The sequence below is a fragment of the Perognathus longimembris genome, chromosome 9, assembly GCF_023159225.1.
Source record: "Perognathus longimembris pacificus isolate PPM17 chromosome 9, ASM2315922v1, whole genome shotgun sequence".
NCBI lineage: Eukaryota > Metazoa > Chordata > Mammalia > Rodentia > Heteromyidae > Perognathus > Perognathus longimembris.
The window spans coordinates 26,212,718-26,232,493 of record NC_063169.1 but is presented as its reverse complement, the minus strand read 5'-3'; the positions used below and the strand labels follow the sequence as shown (position 1 = coordinate 26,232,493).

The following is a 19,776-nucleotide window of genomic DNA, read 5'->3' as shown; positions in this document are numbered from 1 at the left end:
CTGGTAGAGAACATCATCAGTATTTGCAAGGCCCTAAGTTCAATCCTGTGTATGTGTGTATAATAAAAAGGGAGTCATGATAATAGTTAAAAATGATAGCAGGAAAATAATTATGCAATATTGGGGCTCAGTATATTATGTTCTGCCCATTATTAGAAAATCAAAACCAGCGCAAATCTAGAGACACACACAAGAGCTTCTGACCTTGCCCAGCTGCTGGTTTTCATGCTCATCCTGTTGAGGCAGTTTGCCAGGATCTGTCCATCACTTCGGACAACAGATAGGTGAGAATCTTCTGTGGCAAAGAGAGCTGAGGGAACAGAATCTGGCCACAACCCCGTGGCAAGAATGCAGTTTCCCCAGGCTTCCCGTGCTTGTAAACAAGAGACCTTTTTCTCCAGCAAAACCTTTGCAAGCTGTAAGTTAAAATACAGGTACACAGGTATGAACATAAGTGTTGCTACCAAAAATGCTAGCATAAAATACGATCGTTTCCAAGGTTCACATGACTATTTCTCAAGTCTTAGAAATACTCTTCAAAGAATACTGCAAATTAAAATCTACTTTTGATAGTAACAGATCAGTTTCAAAAGACGAATTTTTACATTTAAGCTATCTTCTACAAAGGACCTGATATCAGATTTTTACTGAAGCAAAATTACAGTGGTTTGGTCTCCTAGGTCATTAAAGATGCCCTCTATAAAAATAATTTCCCTGTCTTCAATAATATAGTGTGTTACTATTGGAAAGCTATGTGATAATACCTTCTGGTTTGTTGCTGAATGCTGAGAACAGACATACACTTCCCAGCATGCCCCTGAAAAGGCTTGGTCTAAGCTTAGCCCACGCTGCAGGTACTGCACAATGAGTATGGCTGCCTGAATTAGAGTAGACACAGAAGAGGCTGGAGAACCTATAAAAAGAAAATACTGTCATCTGTAAGTAACTGATTCTTTAAAACCTCTGAAAAAATAAGATTAAAGTCTGCCCTTATATCCAATTTCATTCTATACAAACCCAGCTGGACATATATTTTAGAAAAAATTCTAAGTAGACTTTAAACATTTCCTAGGAGTACAACAGATCTGTGTGAACATTTGGATTTGTGTCAACATTTGTATTCCTACCACCTATCCGGACCTATCTTCTCTGTTGTGTACTATGGTAGACTTTTTCACAGGTATGATAAAGTCTGGTCGCATGCATACTTAAACTCAAGTTCACACACTGAAAGTGGGCAAATCCACATGGCCTTATAAAAATACTACAAGATATGAAATTCAAACAGACATACGTTGAAATTGCAGCTATTATTGTTAACCAATTCTGACAAGTGACAGTTTGCCCTTAAAATAGTATTATGCTTTGCAGAGCTAAGTAAATGGCGCACACCTGTACCCAATGCACAGTAAATACTCAAAAAGTATTACATTTATTACTGATCTTTCTTTGCATAATGAAACATTTAATAGAACCAGAGCTATATTTCCTCCAACTTTACACATTATTTACCTTCTCAAGGCCAATCATGTCCTTAGATAAGAGGCAAAAGCTCACAATTACAGAGCCTAAAGCAGAATTACTCAAACACTGGATTCTGGTTGGTTGCACAATTTACTTGGAGAATCATTTAGCACACTGATCTGCTGCTTTACTCTAGTATGCTGAAATCCATTGCTTATATTGTCTACAATTTAACAGGCTTTCATGTCTACTTCCACAAACACTGTGTAAAAACACGATGTAATGAAGTTGTACAGGATTTAAACTCTGCAGAGGCCCTAGGTCAAATGCCTCACCTGCAAAAGTCTTCTGGATCTCTGCATGGAAAGCCAATATCATATCACACACACTGTCGCCCACCAACCCAAGGCTGTGCAGTAAAACTTTCAAGTCCATGTTGTCTGGGATAATCTCCTGAATCCAATCTCCTGAAATGTAGATTTCAAGTCCACGATTTCTCATAGCTCGAGATATTTCTCCATGAATTGGATCCATAGAAAGAAAAAGCCTAATAAAACAGCAATTCACAGAAGAGATTTAAATCCCAATGTAAGCAACAGTGTAATCTAGAAACATCTGGTGAAGGCAAGCTAAATGTGGCTCATCTAAAGATAGTTCATCAAGGAAAATACCACTAATGCTAAGTATACTGCAATCATCTGCATTCTACCTTCTGCTGCCAACATGCATCACACTATGGCAAAGTAGTTTCTCCAAACATACTTTCCCATGGAACTATGCTGAGAACTTAAAAAATCTTACTTTCAAATACTCCTCAAATCAGGCAGAGCTGATTTGTCATTCTAACTCACCTATAGAGAGAAAAGGAACAATGCATTCTACTGTCAGTAACAATTAGTTTCACAAATTCAATGCCATCAACATTTAAATATCTAACATCTAATACTTATGTGTGAAATTGACTAGCTGGTTCCCATATCATATCTTCTTCATACCAAATCTGCTCCTTTGCATCCATATTTATTCCATTATTCAAGCCAAAAGTTAGGTATTATCCTGTGATTCTTTTGTATCTCATTTCCCAGTCCACCAACAAGTTCTACCCATCTTAACATCCTAGTAAAAACCAGTATTATTGCTTGTCTGAACTACTACAAAGGGAATGTCTCAACTTTTACCCTTCACCGACTCAATCCAAAGGAGGGAACCCTACTTCTCATTTACTGCTCAGAGCCTACCTATGCCCAGCAAATCGTAGAGCCTTAATAAATATTACTTTAAATTTAAGGAAGTAAATACAATAGGTGACCATTCTTATAACCCAGTGTATTAAGTATATTATACCAGGGGTTCCTATTGTATCTGTCTAACTTTAAGCTGCCAGGTACTTGGGGAAAAAATTAAAAGACACAAATACCTGAAATTAGGATGTGGAGTTATTGTGGGAGTAGATCCATCTATTAGTCCTCTCTCATTAATTGTGAGAACACCTCCAGGTTCAAGCAAAGCATTCAAACGATCCAAGACTGATGGGCTGCACAGAAAGAATTCAAATGGCAATGATGGACAGGAGGACATGCGCCTTGCTTCACATTTTCCATTCCCAGAGATTACACTTCACATAGGACTGTGATCGCTTTCAAGACCCTATCTATTCCCTCCTGTTGACCAAAACTTAGAGCCATATCTTTATTCAAAGTAAATTAAAGAAAATTCCCGATACTACTCAGCTTTTTTCCTATTCTAGCTCTAACATCATCCAATGTTCTTATTTAAGTCCAAACTCAACAAGAAACATTCATGAAAAATGTCAAGTAAGAAAAGCCTCTATTCAAGAGGTAGTAATTTCTAACTTCTGTGTGTGTATATATAGCTTGAACTCAGGGCCTCTAAATCTCAACTAAGCCTTCCTGATCAAGTGCTCTACGAGTTGAGTTACAACTTCAGTCCTGTAGTAGCTTCCATTACACCAACTATATAGGTAAACAGTAGTTTTGTGCTTGCACATTTCCTTACACTATGATCATATATCTTGTTTTGGAACATACACTTCAAAAATTTTACTTAAAAATGACAAAATGAAGATTTCTGATGTTAAATAAAAAAGGCCTAACTCAGGATGTTATGGTAATTTTGTTAGTCTTTACTTTAGCTGTCTCATGACAAAATGCCATTATCCCTACTGTTAGCTAACAGAATCAAAGGGCTGGGTAGTGGTGCCTCACACTTGTAATCCTAGCCACTCACAAAGTTGAGATTTGAGGTTGATTCCAAGTCACCCTGGGCAGCAGAATCTATAAGACTGTTATATTTTCAGTTAACTACCAAAAAGCTAGAAGTAGAACTGTGGCTCAACAGGTAGAGCACCAAGAGTGCAACCAGTTCTGGGACGTGTGTGCATGTGCGCATGTGTGTGTGCATGGAACAAAGGATTAAAAATAAGGACCTGCCATTTAGGTTTCTACTTTATCAAACATGACATCATTAGGCACATTGGTGAATGGGCATAGGGTTCTTACTTGCAGAAGTTAACATTATCCATGAGAAGCCAGTCTCCAGACTTCAGGGCCCGAACTAACATGCTGTCCACCCATTCAAACGTGCCATGGCTGCGACCATTGGCTGACTGTGCAAGCTTCACCCCAAAACTTCGGAAATCTTCCACGAGTTTGGCAAACTCTATAGTATCAACAGCAATGTAATATCAACATCCATAGTACTAAATTTCAAACCAAGGCAACAACCCAACCCATCCCTCCTCAAAATACAAACAAAACTCTCCAAAATACTCCAAACTAAGAACTCACTAAAAGATTCAAATTACTTGCCCAGTTTTTTAAGGAGTCATAGTAGAATTATTTTTCTTTGACTCAACAGAGGTAAGAAAATTATAGACAGGTAACACTTACTAAGGCTAATTTGAATCAGTAACTACATACTCAAGAATTTACCCTTGGTGATGAAGAAAGCAACTTATTTTTCTATTGTAATTTTTCAAATGAGACACTGTACGGGGAGGAAGAGAATAAGGTTACTTGTTTATTACTACTCTACTATCACATGAAAGGGCAACCTACAATGAACGTCACTGAACTTAACTATCTTTTGAATGATCATACCATAGGTATGATTAAAAGTATTTGCCTTCATTGGAAATGATTCAATTGTTCATTTTTGTTGAGAATTGGCTTATCAATCTTTTTAGGTATCACAAAGTAACATGTAAGATTCTTGTTTTGAACCATAAGAGTACTAAGACTTAATCTCCCATTGCTAATATCTAGAATACTGGAGGAAATGTACCAAACAACTGCTTTTAGACATACAACAACAGACAGCACTGGGATGTGTCACTTGAAAGCAGAGAGGCAAAGAAAAACAAAACAGGGAAAACCCTTTAAATCCCTGGCTTTCATCCTGGAACCATGATCCTCAGACCTCAGCCTCCTGAATAGCTAGGATTACATGTGTGAGCCACTGGTGTCTAGTAATTTCTTACTAAACACCAGGAAGGGGATGACCCCAAAGAGATTACAGAGGTCTCAATGAATTGAAGACAAGATGAGGCAAGCTACTCAGAGAACCAATAGTGTGGGGTAAGGTGCAGGCTTTTGGCAAGTAAGTATATGAATGTACACATAAAAGGTGAAACTCTACAAAGATGAACAAAAACTTGTAAGAAAGGAGCAACTGCTGGAGAAATGTAGGCTGAATAAGACCAAGAATCATCCCAGTTCCCATCAAACAAATTCCTTGGGTAATGTACATACTAGATGATTTCTCGGGCCTAAGATGATCCATAGGCCAGACATTCCCCACCTCTACTTTAATTAAGTAAGCCTACAAGAGACTAGATATTCAAATAAAAAACTTAATTAAAAGCAATCCTGAAAGATGAAAATAAAGGCTAGGTGTGGTGGCTTATGCTTGTGATCCCAGCTACTTGGGAGGCAGGCATTGGGAAAATTTTAGTTCAAGGACAGCCTGAGAAAAAGATGGCAAAGCCCTTCTTACAGCAAGCTAGCATACACCCGTGCATCGCTATAATCCCAGCTACATGGAGGCATAGGTAGAAGTTAAAATCATAAGACCCCATCAGAAAGATAGCTAAAAAAGCACAGAGGCTTTGGGTTGTGGCTCAGGTCATAGAAAACCTGCAAAGCAAACAAACTACCAAGAAAACCTTAGTCTTTAAAGAAGTATAGAAAAATGAAGTACTTGCCAATGTCTGGTATTAAATCAAAACTAATACAATACACTTTACTCAAGGAAAAATACAAATGACCCATAAGCAGAAGTGGTCAAAAGAACATAACTAGAAATTAGAGATGATGCAAATTTTTATGCAGCATTTAGAAATATGTTTAATGTGTATAAGAACTTAAAGTATGAACATAATGAACTTGTTGCCAGTGGCTCTTGAAACAAGTGGTAAAGCAAAGGTTGCCTAGCAAGTACAAGGCCCAGAGTTAAAATCCCAGTTACTGCCCAAAAAGGTAATAACATAAAAAAATACAAAAAGGGTGAAGACGAGGAACCTGAAGGAATGAGTGAGATTTCAAACTCAAATAGTGGGTTTAAGTTGAGAATCGGCACAATAGAACTAAATAAACAATTTGACCCATGGCCACAGATACAATGTTTAGTAGATGTAAGTGGGGAGTCTGATTTCTTCATTCCTAAGGGATCAATTCTTCAGTTTCAAGCAGCCTTTGCAAATAAAGAAGGATAACCTAGTGACAAACACAGTATATAGGTCTTTAAAAAAAAAATCTTTCCTATGGGCATGCTTATCATAGTTCAAAAAGTAGCAATTCACAAAAGGAATTAAGTTTCCATATTAATTATATACCATGCAGAAAAGATATATTTCTCCCACTGACATAAACACATCCCATCAATTCAGACTCTTGTTCTGAAGTTTAAATATGCCCAAGTATTTGAAAAATCACTATCTTTACATGCTAGTGTAGTTGATTATTATAGATATATATGTATAAAATGAACCAAATAGCTTGGCAACCAATTACATGCCCATGTGCTTTCTTAGTATTAGTAATTTGGCTCTGTTAATTTTTGTTCTTATTTTTTATTACTAATTCAGCTTTGTTAATCTAATTAAATATGTCAAGTTTTAATTACTCATCAAAGCTAATTGTTAATCATTAAACTAAATATTGGCATGGCATTCACAAATATAGTTCTGTAAATCAATGCAGTACAGACAATGCTAAGTGTATGATGTACAGGTCCAATAAATAAATATACATACCTGCCTTGGCGTATGAGTTGATTTTATTATTGAGTCGCTGCATAAGCAACAAAACTGCTTCCAGTTTATTAACAATCTCCAAGGTGATCTCTTTACCATCTTCTCCAAGAGACTTGGGTTTATATGTCAGAAGGAAATGGCTCCAGGCCCGTAGCACTATTTCTGTATCTTCAGTACTGATAAGGAGGCTGTCCCTTAGCAGAGCTCTCACAGTACTCTCCACCTTCTCTAGGAGCTGCCTCCAAGGTCGCATAATATCAACCTGCAGTTTACAGAACAAATGAACTCATCACAGTCACTTGCCAAAGTCAAAGGATACTGTTATCTAAAGTCAACACGAACATAAGACTCAAGTAAGATCATGGGGTTTTTTTGAGTGTTGGCTGACCCAGAAACATACTCTAGTTACCTGCTCAAATCCACCTAGAAGCTCAGTAGTATCCATTGCACTGTTCATAGCCATGATCTTTAATGTGTGGCCAGTAAGGTGTGCAAGAAGCTGAACTAGGCTAGTCTTGCCTACAGAGGCTGGCCCTACAAGGATGACCATCCAGCTCATCTGTACACACTTCATGATGGACTCCAGAGACTGGAACGACTGATGCAGGAGTGAAAGGGTCTGCCGAGTTGGATGAGGAACATAGCTGCCACGAGAAAGGACTGAGTAGCCAACCTGAAAAATGTTGACAACATGTTATAAGCATCGTTGGAAGTGGAGACAGAACTAGAGAAGAGTGTAAAATGAAAAAGGGTATTCTAATCTCCTCACCTGAACATCATAGGGAGTGATACGAAACTGTCTGGTTCCCATATATGGATTAGAACTTGAACTGAACACATCCTTGAATACAGTGATGACCTAAAAGAAGATGTTGCAATCAAGACACAAATTACCCCACCAAATTCTTGTGCAAATCTGGAATGAATACTTGTAGAAAACAAGCACAACAGTGAGTCACTGTACTCAATGAATACTAGCTACAATTTCCTTATCCATTCCAATTTTTTCTTATTTAAATAAAGCATAGGCTGAAGTTATTTAAGTTTTGGGATGAAAGAAAACTTGAGCTTAAAACTAGAAAAGTTACATAATCCCATATTTGAGATTGCAGTGAGAATATACCTAAATTAAAATGATACCATGTTTGCTCACCAGAGGCTCACGCCTGTAATTCTAGCTGCTAAGGAGGGTAAGATCCAAGCCTCACAGTCTGAAGCAAGCCTAGGCAGTAAAGTCTGTGAAACTTTTATCTCTAATTAATCTCTCAAGAGCCAGAAATGGAGCTGTGGCTCAAGGATATAGTGATAGCAACAAATAAAAAAAACTTGGGGACAGTGCCCAGGCCCTAAATTCAAGGCCCACACAGCAAAAAGAAAAGCAAAAAAGCCATAGACAATATGGCAAAGCTTGAGATCAAAGGGAACAAACACACTTTTATCATTTAAGAACTATCTAAAAAGATCTTCAATAGTAATAGGAATATTATGAAGATTAACTTACTGACCCAGGACTGTATTAGGCACTTGGATAAACTTCTGATCTTTATAGTCCTGAAAAATAGCTAATTTCCATTTGATAGGAATGGATAAGTGAACACAATTGGTATCCTTTCAAGTAAAAGCTATTCCTTTTACCAATCATTTACACACAGTTATACCTTCCTTAGCAATGTGGTTAGTAAACTTGCTGTTATCGCTGTTTCTATTACGGATCTCTTTTGAGAGGCATGTATTAAAAAACACTAACTTAGCACACAATTAAGAAAACATAAAACAGCTACACCCCAAAAGTCTAAACAATGTTGTGTTAAAGTAGCAATACACTTTTAACCATTGTATGCTGCATTAAAGTTAGTAATAATCAGTGAGATCAGAAGAAGCATGTAGAAAGCCTTTCTGTCACATCCCTTTGGGTCAAGGCAAGATCTATGCTAAAATACTCATCACCACTCCCTGGTGTTCTTTCAGAGGACACAAAAATTCAGCCTAGATGAGTTTGTTGCTTTTATTAAAGTAGGTTCAATTAACCTGAGCCCTTCCTGTTTTAATACCCGTTTTCTGGGTATTTTTAGTTTTTCTGTGGTAACCTTTCTTATACCTAGTAACAGATCTTCTACCCCAATATCATTCAGATATGATATTGTTTTGCATTTGAAATAGTTGTACATATGTAATGCAAATACTGGAGATAGAAGCAAAAAACAACATACACTTATAATTCACCTACACATATCTGGAAGACAATTTTATACAGTATTTATAGCATACCTGTATTTTGACAGTGACCCCCATTATGAGGTTGGTCAGATGTTGAACTTGTGAAATTTCATATTTTGTAGCATTTCAGAGTTTTCAAAGTATAGAGACACAAACTTATATAGCTAATAAATTAAGCTGAATAAAAAATACTGTCAAAAATATATTGAATATTTTCTCTTAGTCCAATGACTGAAAGGCATTTGAAGGGATATGGATTAGGTGTATTTGCCTAGACTTTAAATATCGCATAAAAGGAGATTTTGGCAGTGGGATGAAATAAGTGTCAGACTCACTGTGGCTAGCCACACTACAACTAGGGTATTAACGTATACCTATCAATTCACTTATTTTAAACATTGAGGTTGAATAGAAAAGAACTGTAGACTGAGTGGAAAGGACTAAGTAGAAAAGAACAGTAGACTAAGTGGAAAGGGACTGAATTACAGGGATTGCTCTGTTATCAGTGAGACACTGTAACTCTGAGATGTAGACTCTATCATCTAGAAACTTACTTCCTGCCCAAAGAAGAAAGGACTTAATATCATAAAAAAAATGCTCAAGAGTAAGGCACAGACATTACAGTCCCAGCTACTTGAGAGCGCTCAGGTTAGACAACAAATTGAAGTCTCTCCAGAAAAATGAAAGTACACAAGCATAGTCTTAATGCAGAATTCTACTGTCATATTCTATTTACAAACATGGTCTTCATGTAGATGCCCAATATCTTCTCTTTACAACGACTTTTCATGTTGGATCCTCCTGGTTCTCAACTGTACGTTTGCTATGATGACTGATGATGAAGACCTACCAACAGCTAAAGCTGTTAAAAATGTTGTGATGCTGGGGATTTAGATGGTAAGATAAATAACACACTCTGAGGCAAATTAGGATAAGAGCAGAGAACACACAGTTTTATCTGTCTCCAAAATTTCTAAATTTCCATGAAGCATTAGGTTTACAGCATTATTATTTTGAGTATGTACCTTTCCTGTTAGGAAGAAACAAACTTATTGGTGGAAAATATTAACATAAAAAGCGTTACAAAACTTACCCTTTCTTTGTCTTCCCTGGTTCTCATTCGTTCACCATAGACCAAAAAGACATGCTGACCAGGATCATAACAGCCAGGGGATTGGTCAACCAGCATCAACTGACACCAGCGGAACAGGTCTCGGAGGTTAAATTCCCAGGGTCCCCCTTTTTGTCCCCATTTCTTCTCGACAGTCACTTCATGATCAATCTAGAAAGGAAGTTTCCTTATCGAGAAACATGTCTATCAGGCAATGCAGGTAAAGAATAATCACTGTACTACAAATGTGTATATAATCTGAAGTAGAAATTAATAGGTTTGATTTGGATATCTTATCTCATCTCAGAAGTTTTACCAAGATTAAGAATATTAACCATGTAGGCATTAACCCTGATATTCACAATATAGAAATAAGTTACTGTTACCCTCAATTGAGTAGTTTGTCTTCCAGATGAATGCTGTGATTTATTTTGGTTATATAGAATAGTAATTTGGTAGAGGTCTATCTTGAATAAATGCTGGTTCAAAAATAGGCAAGTAAACAAAACTAATACAAGTACTTACATGATTATTAAAAGCTACCATTTTCTTAACAATATTTTTGTTAATGGCAGGGAACAAAGTACTGGCAATGAACTCCATGTCAATTACTGTAAGGGGATCCACAAAAACCTAGAAAATCCAAGCAAAACATGATAGAATGCCAATATTTTCCTTCACAAAACAGTATGTCATGTTATATGAAATCTCAGTAATTAACAAAACATAATTTTAGCAATAACTAAGTAACAAAGTTAATTTTTATTTTTAAACGGATCCTACTTCCCTGTCTCCTATTCTACCAAGTCACTATATAGCTCAGAATGATCTGGAATTCACTAAATTCCAGATATGCACCACTTCCCCGGTCTGGCTTGCAAATTTCTATTACTCCATTTTCAAGATAATGATTCACGAAACATTAAAAGTAAAGAGCATCAAATTTGCCTTTATCAAAGATTGAGTAGCCATAGTTCTGCGGGTTCATTTCTGGGTCTTTAGTTCTGTTCCATTGGTCCTCAGGCCTGTTCTTCTGCCAATCCCAATGTTTTTATTACTATAGCTTTATAATACAGCTTGAAGTTTGGTATTGAAATTCTTCCAGCACTGTTCTTTTTGCTTAGGCTTCTTTTTGCTATTCAGGGGTCTTTTACTGTTCCATATGAATTTCTGGATAGCTTCCTCTGTTTCATTAAAGAATGGTGTTGGGATATTGATGGGTATTGCATCGAATTTGTAGATAGCCTTTGGCAATATTGCCATTTTCACAACATTAATCCTTCCAATCAAGGAGCATGGGAGGTTTTTCCATTTCTCAAGTTCTGCCATAATTTCCTCTTTTTCAGGTTTTTAAAGTTCTCATCATAAGCTGGGAATATGGGCCAGTGGCAAGACTGCTTGCCTCATATACATGAAGCCCTCGGTTCGATTCCCCAGCACCACATATATAGAAAACATCCAGAAGTGGCACTATGGCTCAAGTGGCAGAGTGCTAGCCTTGAGCAAAAAGAGGCCAGGGACAGTGCTCAGGTCCTGAGTCCAAGCTCTAGGACTGGCAAAAAAAAAAAATTCTCATCATAGAGATCTTTCACTTCTTTAGTTAAGGTTATTTCTAAGTATTCTATGTTTTGGGGGGCTATTCCAAAAGGAAATGCTTTCCTGGTTTTCAGCCTTACTCTTTGGGTTGCTGGTATATGTAAAAGCCATTGATTTTTGAGGACTTACTACTTTGCCAAAGTTTGGGATCAGCTCAAGTAACTTGGGAGTGGAGTCTATGGGGTTCTTTAGATACAGGATCATGTTGTCTGCAAAGATAGAGAGTTTAACTTCATCTTTTCCTATTTGGATTACCTTCATGGCTACCTCTTGCCTTGCTCCTGATTTTAAAAGGAAACGGCTTTTAACTTTTTATCATTAAGTATAATGCTGGCTGTGGGTTTGTCATAGACAGACTTTATTATATTCAGGAATGTTTCCTGGAATACTAGTTTCTCCAAAGCTTTTATCATAAAAGGGTGCTGGATTTTATCAAATGCTTTTTCCGCATATAGCGAAATAATCATGTGATTCTTGACCTTGCTTCAGTTGATGTGGTAGATTACGTTGATTGACGTGTGTATATTGAACCAGCCTTTGCATCCCTGGAATGAATCCACTGTGATCACAGTGTATGATTGTTTTGATGACTTGTTGAAGTTGACTGGCGAGAATTTTTTTTTTTTTTTTTGCCAGTCCTGGGGCATGGACTCAGGGCCTGAGCACTGTCCTTGGCTTCTTTTTGATCAAGGCTAGCACTCTGCCACTTGAGCCACAGAGCCACTTCCAGCCTTTTTTATACATGTGGTGCTGAGGAATCAAACTCAGGGCTTCATGTACACGAGGCAAGCACTCTACCACTAGGCCATATTCCCAGCCCCATGTTGAGAAATTTTGCATCCATGTTCATCAAGGAAATGGGTCTATAAGTTCTCTTTCTTTGATGAGTTCTTGTCTGGTTTTGGAATAAGGGTTATACTGGCATCATAGAATGTTTGGTAGCAAGCTTTCACTTCCTATTTCATTGAAAAGTTTGAGAAATATTGGTATGAGTTCTGTTTTGAAGACCTTATAAAATTCCACTGTGAATCCATCTAGACCTGGGCTTTTCTTGGATGGGAGATCTCTTACTGCAGTTTCTATTTCATTGCTGGATATGGGTCTGTTTAGTAGGTTTAAATCTTCATGGTTAAGTTTGGGCATATATCAATTTTTGCTAAGAATTCGTCCACTTCTTCCAGGTTCTCAAATTTATTAGCATATAGGGAGGCAAGGGGAAAAATGAGGGAGGATGTAACACGTTGGATAAGAAATGTACTCACTGCCTTACATATGAAACTGTAACCCCTCTGATCTTCACTTTGACAATAAAGAAAAAAAAATAAAAAGGACATATATAATTTATTTTAAAAAGAAATGGACCTAAAAATCATATATAATTTTAAATAATTAAAAAAATTCTGGTTAGCAGTGTATTAATGTTTCCCATAAAATTAATTCAAATTTTCAATGTTGAAATGTGAAATTTTTCATAATGAAACACTAAAAGCTACTACATGGTATTCCATGCCTGTAATCTTCACGCTGGGGGAATCAAGTCAGGAGGATCAAAAACTCAAGGCAAGCAGTTACATAGCGAGATTCTGTCTAAAAAATGATATCAGAAAAATTCATTAAGGAATTAAGGTCAGTAAGAAATATCTGGAGTTTTTTCCAAAACCTCTAGAATAGCCAAACTCTGAAAATAGCTGTTAATACCATCAAACATGTGTGTATACATTGCTATTTGCAGATAGAAGTAAAAGCATAAAAAATATTCTAGTTCAGTGATGATAAGGTTGGAGAATGCCAGATTTTTATTATGCATGGTAGTTTTCTATTTTTTACTTTTTGTTTAAAATTACATATAAATATAAAAGACATTACTTATTAGTAAGTTAAAATATATTACTTTCAGAACAAATTTACACATATTCATAGATTACAGAATCAGTTGAAATTTTAAAGTCTGATCTTCTTTCCTGGATGCAGTAATTAAAGGGCGAGGTAAAATCACTCTCCTTGAAAGGTTAGAAAAACATCAAGTTCTTCAAGAAAGAGGAAAAACCATTAAAACCAGGAGGGAAGCGATGGTGGGAACCAGTTACACTAATACTAATCACATAAAGTCCTTATCTACCTTTGGTCTCCAAAGCAATAGTCAATCTTACCTGAGTGAATCTGTTAAGAAAAGACCTGGGTAAGCCCTTTCTCCCGCCTCCTTGTCTGAAAGGATTCTGACATGCAAAAATCTTTGTCTTTTCATGCTGCACTTGAAAGCTCATTCCTAACTCAGGCACGTAGATTTCTCCCCGGTGGTCAAAACAAGCATTAAGTCCTTCCAGTACAGACTGAGAAGCCAGGTTAAGCTATTAGTGAAAAAAGTACATGTACGTGTTTTAAAACAAGGAAATAACTCACAGCAGAGAGAGTATTATCTCCATGAGAGAGAAATTAGAACAATAATGGTAATCTTAAGTGTGTTATCAAGTCCAGAACGTCTTACAGCCCCTGGGTACTTCCACCAAATTATAGCATATACAATAGCCTTCAGTTTTAAAACTAAGCTTTCTCTTTTCCTGGCTAATGAATATTCTATACATCGTTTTCTAAAACCACCTATGATGGGAGTGGAAGCTGTCCTTTGCATCTCCCTTGAACATATATAGTAGGCAACAGCACAGCTCTCTCCACTGTTCAGATCTAGAGGGCATAAATCTAGCACTTGCTGAGTCTGTTGTCAAGCAGTTTCCTCAGTAGCACTTTTGTCATTCTAATCATTTCAATTCCACAATACTAGCTTTTCCCTAACACTGTATCCCAAACAGACTCAACTTCTTACCTCGAGCTATCTACCAGACACAAAGATTTGGTATTTGTCCTGCCTATGAATGTGCTCTTTCTTCAGATCTGTAATTTTACCCAATATGCACCTATAACTCTAACCATTTACTCATTATTGTATTACACTGTATTTATCCAGTTTCTCTGACACATTAAGAAAATATGAAGTAGTTAACACTATTTGCAAAATACCTGTGAAGTAAATTAAGACATGAGAACAAATTAGCCAAAATGAAGTTTTTCTCTGAAGGATTGCTTTTAAGTCTGGAGCATTATGTAGATTATATGAGGAAGGAGGTTTTGTATGTTTAGCCACATGACCTGAAATGATACCATGAGGGATCTTTCATAGTTTTGCCTCTATTGATCACTAGCATGTCCATCCATTAAGAAATTATGCAGAGTTGAGACAAGTAGGACTATTCCTCAGCAATTCCAACTGGGGCCTGAGGACAGAATGCTCACCTCATCCAACACTACCCAATCGCCTGCCTTCAAAGCTGCCAGCAAGGGACCATCACGCCAGGCAAATTCTCCTCCCTTGCCACCTTCAACAGGTAGATCTGCTCCAAAGAGGTCAGTGATATCCTTTGAAAGGAAGAAGAAATGAGGAAAAGCCAGTATTACAAAAACAATCAGACAAACAGCAACTAGATTATAAGACCCTAAATCTGAAATGATAAATGCTTGGGTAGGCCTCAGGTCACTACACGTCTTTCTTGCATCCAAGACAGAACTATCCACCCCCAGCACTCTACCTGGAGCTCACTCATGTACATGCCAAGTACCTTGGGAACATAATGGACTAAGCAGAAATCACTCTAAACAGCATTTCAGAATAATAGTTTTATGGTATTGTGAGCTTTAAAACAAACAACAGTGCTTAATTAAGCTCTACTGTCCAGTCCCATATTCAATTTGTCTTCCATGCCATAATTACCCTAAGATTTTTTTTAAGTTATTTTATTCAATCTCTAGTACTAAAATGAGAGAAATGGGGAGGGAAAACACTGCAAGTGCCAGCTACTAATTTCTCCAGAAGCAGAATCTAGGTTACACTATTGTGGTCTCATACAAAATATCTGGGATGCTGATAAGGCTACAATTAATACTTAATAGGAAACCATAAATAGATACATTAATTATCCTTACCTTACGTGTTATAAGGATGATTAAACTTACCGTCTGCTCTGACAGGTTGATTCGAATAAGGTTGTTTCCTGAAGCCTTTGCTAATGCTCTCACCAAACTTGTCTTGCCAACACCAGGAGAGCCCTCCAGGAGAATGGGTTTGTTTAGTTTGGTAGCTCTTAAGAGCCTCTGGGCATTCATAGCTGTGGTGCCTGCACTGAGTGCATAGTCAGCAATATTATTCCTATGCAGGACCGGTCCTCAAGTGAAGAAAAACAAAGTCACATATAAGCTATATATACACATCAACTCAAGATTTTAAGAAATAGCGTAATAGACCATCAGTCTGCTCAGAAGCATTTGTAGTGAAAATATTTAGCTTCTATTTCAACATTCTCCCACTTTTGGATTCATAAAATGCCTACAGGATCAGCCAGTAGCGTATTTCATCGTCAACTGTGCCTTGTGTACAATGTCTTTCCTCCTAATATAAACATCCATGTATATTGGACTAATTACAAACACAATTTTTTCAGAACCTCTATCTCCATTACTACATGTCCTAGTACAATTCATCTTTATAAACCACATATATTCCTAGAAGGTTTTCAGGCCATCAAGACAGTACAGAATGTTCTCAACTAATAGGGTAACTGAAATACAGGACTAACAGTAGTCTCATAGCAGTTCAAGTTCCACCCCAGTTGTTGGCATAGAGCTCCCACACAGGAATGAATAGTATTGCAGTGAAGAGGTACAGTGATTATATCATAATCATCAAAGATGAAAAGTGTTACAGAAAAATGGAAATCTGAGGAGAAAGAAGGGAGGATTGATCCATTTAGTCAAGAAGCAAAAACTCATCGCTGCACATCCACTGCCACTACCCCTCTTTACAATTCAGGCACATAACCATTATTAATACAGAATGGAAGCAATAAGAAACAGATGACCCATATATAGAAGCAACAATCTAAAAATTAAGACTGATTTAGAAAATAAATAATCTAGATAGGTGTGGTGGCACATACACCTGTAATCCCAGCACTCAAGAGGTAAGAGAACTAGTTCAAGGTTAGCCTGGGCTATAGAATTAGACTCTGTTTAAATAAAAAAAACATAGGAAGAGTAAGGAAGATGGGAAGGAAGCAGAGGAGGATGAGGGAAGGGAAGAAGGAGAGAAAGTAAGAGAGGTATATAATCTGACTGCTTTGCTTTTTAATAATAGAGGCGTGAGGAAGTGACTCAGAAGAACACTTGCATAGCATGCAAGAGCCAGTGGTTGGATCTAACAATAGATCAATAGTTAGCCAAGCAGGCAAACAGGCATTTACAAATATATAGCTAGTCAAAACTATTTGGTGGTGGCAATTCAGTTAGAAGGACAGCTAGGATTAGGGCTCAAATCCATTGCCTCCAGATTCCTCCATTTCCCATTTAGTCATTCATTCCCATTCCCTCAATCCATAGACATTTTCTAGATCCCTATGATTGCTAGGTTACAGAACAGATGTTAAGAATAATACTAGCTGCTCAAGAACTCAGAAGCCTATTTTTATACAAATTAACGAGGTACTATATAGTCAAGATATAGCTAAATAGGCCTTTGTAGGTAACATAAGAGTTCACAACTTTAGTGGGTTTTGCCTCTAATAGAGGAAAAGCTCTTGACTCATGGACTAATAAAAATTTCATATTTTTAACAAAACAATCATTTCCCCACACTTTTATATTCCAGTTGTTTTGTGTGAACATTTTTGACAATTGTAGTGCTGCCAAGTTAGACTTTATTCTGATACTCGCACATCCAAGATTAAAACTACAAGTCACAATAAAATATAAACACTTTGATTTATAGGGAGACAATAATTATTTAAAATTTCTTGCACATTTTTGTTAGGTCATTAAATGTAAAAAGCAGGGTTTTCACTGGGAATATTTCTACACATGCGTATAATATAATTTGATCATATTCATGACCTCAATTACTCTTTCTTGCCCCCTATTCTTTAAAATCATTCTTACCTGTTGGTATAAAAAACGGATGAATTCCCCAAAGGTTATCTATCCCAGTGAATTCTTTGGCCTTGAGTCTATCATAAATCTTCAATTCATTCTTCTGACTTTCTGTAAGTCTGACTATCTTGGAAAGTTTTTTTATTAGGAACTTTAGGCATTCTTTGCGAGCCAAGAGGGCTGTACCAAACCCAGAAGAAGCTACTCCTAAAAGATAAAGAGGATCAGTACATTAGGAAATAGGACAATTCCAGGCTCACGAGCATTCATCAGGAGGTCTAGCACAGATTCCTGAGGGAAGAAGGGTACAGCTGAGTAAAAGCCTAAATACAACTTCTAGTGTGAGCAGTACCTAAAGACAACCCTGACCCAATGCCCAATCTCCCCATTTATGCATCAATGTAGTAGCAGCTTATTCAGTAAACAATTCCAGAGACCCAATAACAAGCCAGTCTGAAGATATTATACACCTCAATTGACATTCATTATTTTAGTTGACACCTCTAATCTACATGACTCAAAAACCAGAATTTAAATAAAATTTTTATATAATTATGAAAAACTGAAACTAAATGTATTAGGTGAAAATGACTACCAGGCTAAAAATTATGCAGAACCTCACCAAGAAGGCTGTTTTCACTGATGACTTATTTCTACTCCTACTCACCATTTCCACTTTATTAAATACAGCTATTTAATTTCAAAAGTATCACTTCAGTCCCACCACTGGCTCAGGCCTATATAACCCTAGCTATTTGGGAAGTTGAGAACAAGAAGTTCCTTGAGAATCCTTCTCAATTCATAGCTCAATTGATAGCATTAAACTATAGGAATTAAATTTACATCCATTAACCAGTTTAAGAAAAGCACTTGAGTTTTTGCCTAGCATGAATTAGGCCCTGAGCTTGTCCCAAGTACTGTAAAGAACAACAAACGGAAAGGAAAAAAAAGTGCTACCTCTTTCCAAAAGTACAAAGAGTTATAGAAATATTATACTAAGTGATTCTGTGAAATCTCTGGCATAGGCATGCTCTTTTCCCCACTTCCCTCTACCCTACCCAGCCCCTTGTCCCCTGCAGCTAACAGAAAATATACCTGAACCTATTCCATCTATGTACACCAGGCATGCGGCGTGGACAAAAGACGTCACAGTAGAGATGCTTTCTGGCCTTTTCATAGTGGCTTCCTCTCCCATGGTGTTCATGAAGTTAACCCAGGACAGGATATCTCTGATACTGACCACACACTTTCGGCCAAACTCTTGGTGGGTCAGCCAGTCGATGAAATCCAGCATCAATTCAGCTATGTCAGCTCCTAAGATGCAAGGAAGAAAAAGCATTTGCTTTGTGTTGTGTTTTGTTTTTTGGATGGGATACTAATATTTTAAACGTTGGGCCTCATGTTTTCTAGGCAATTGTTTTACCACTTAAGCTATACATACAGCAACAACATTTGCTCTCTATGACATTCTATAGCAGGTGTTCATAAGGTGAGCCCCAGTTGGAAAAGAAAGGGTCTGTGCTCCTTAGTTTACATGCGAAGTTATGTTAAATATCATTTTCTAAGGAAGTGAGTCCAGTGTTTAATCACATTGCGCAGTGATTGATATGTAGAATTTTATCAGTTTAGGAACAATTTTGAGACTTTATAGCCTAATAAACTTGCCAAAAAAATGCTGGTAGGAAAAACTATTCATCTGCTTCATGTTTAGACTAAATTGTCAAACCAGGCCATAATCATGTAAAAGACAATAATTTTAGTATACTGTAAAGATGTTATATTTACTTTTATTTAAAATAAAAAAATTTTATTATGCTTAGAGTTCCTGTGTATGCTGTTTTAACTTAGTTTTTTGATGATAATCTCGATGGTATGAAAGAACTTATATTCAGTAGGAAGTACACTATTAATTCTCATGTTTACCTAGGCTAATCCTTTGCAATATGATACTCTTAACATGCTAGACAGAGCAGAAGGGAGCTGCAGCACCCAGCTGCATGATCTTATGGGTAAGAGCTGATCTTTACAGGTTTCATATGGCTGGGCTTTTTTTTTCTTTGACAATCCTGGGGCTTGAACCCAGGGTCCATTGGCATTTTTGCTCATGGCTGGCACTCTACCACTTGAACCACATTCAGCTTTTTGG

At 37.0% G+C, this 19,776-nt stretch overlaps 1 protein-coding gene across 3 annotated transcripts in view; it reads right to left on the bottom strand.

The window, feature by feature from the left end:
• Positions 1–19,776, bottom strand: part of Mdn1 (midasin AAA ATPase 1) — a 156,119-nt gene that overhangs the window by 65,228 nt on the left and 71,115 nt on the right. For all 3 annotated transcript variants that reach the window (XM_048353838.1, XM_048353839.1, XM_048353840.1), the window contains exons 34-48: positions 18,726–18,944; positions 17,640–17,837; positions 15,666–15,874; positions 14,949–15,071; positions 13,811–14,008; positions 10,590–10,697; positions 10,047–10,235; positions 7,506–7,595; positions 7,146–7,409; positions 6,737–6,998; positions 3,984–4,143; positions 2,882–2,998; positions 1,800–2,011; positions 765–913; positions 205–416 (exon numbers count right to left, since the gene is read on the bottom strand). In XM_048353838.1, coding sequence (XP_048209795.1) covers positions 205–416; positions 765–913; positions 1,800–2,011; positions 2,882–2,998; positions 3,984–4,143; positions 6,737–6,998; positions 7,146–7,409; positions 7,506–7,595; positions 10,047–10,235; positions 10,590–10,697; positions 13,811–14,008; positions 14,949–15,071; positions 15,666–15,874; positions 17,640–17,837; positions 18,726–18,944 — 2,710 coding nt within the window. The remainder of the gene's footprint in view (positions 1–204; positions 417–764; positions 914–1,799; positions 2,012–2,881; positions 2,999–3,983; positions 4,144–6,736; positions 6,999–7,145; positions 7,410–7,505; positions 7,596–10,046; positions 10,236–10,589; positions 10,698–13,810; positions 14,009–14,948; positions 15,072–15,665; positions 15,875–17,639; positions 17,838–18,725; positions 18,945–19,776) is intronic.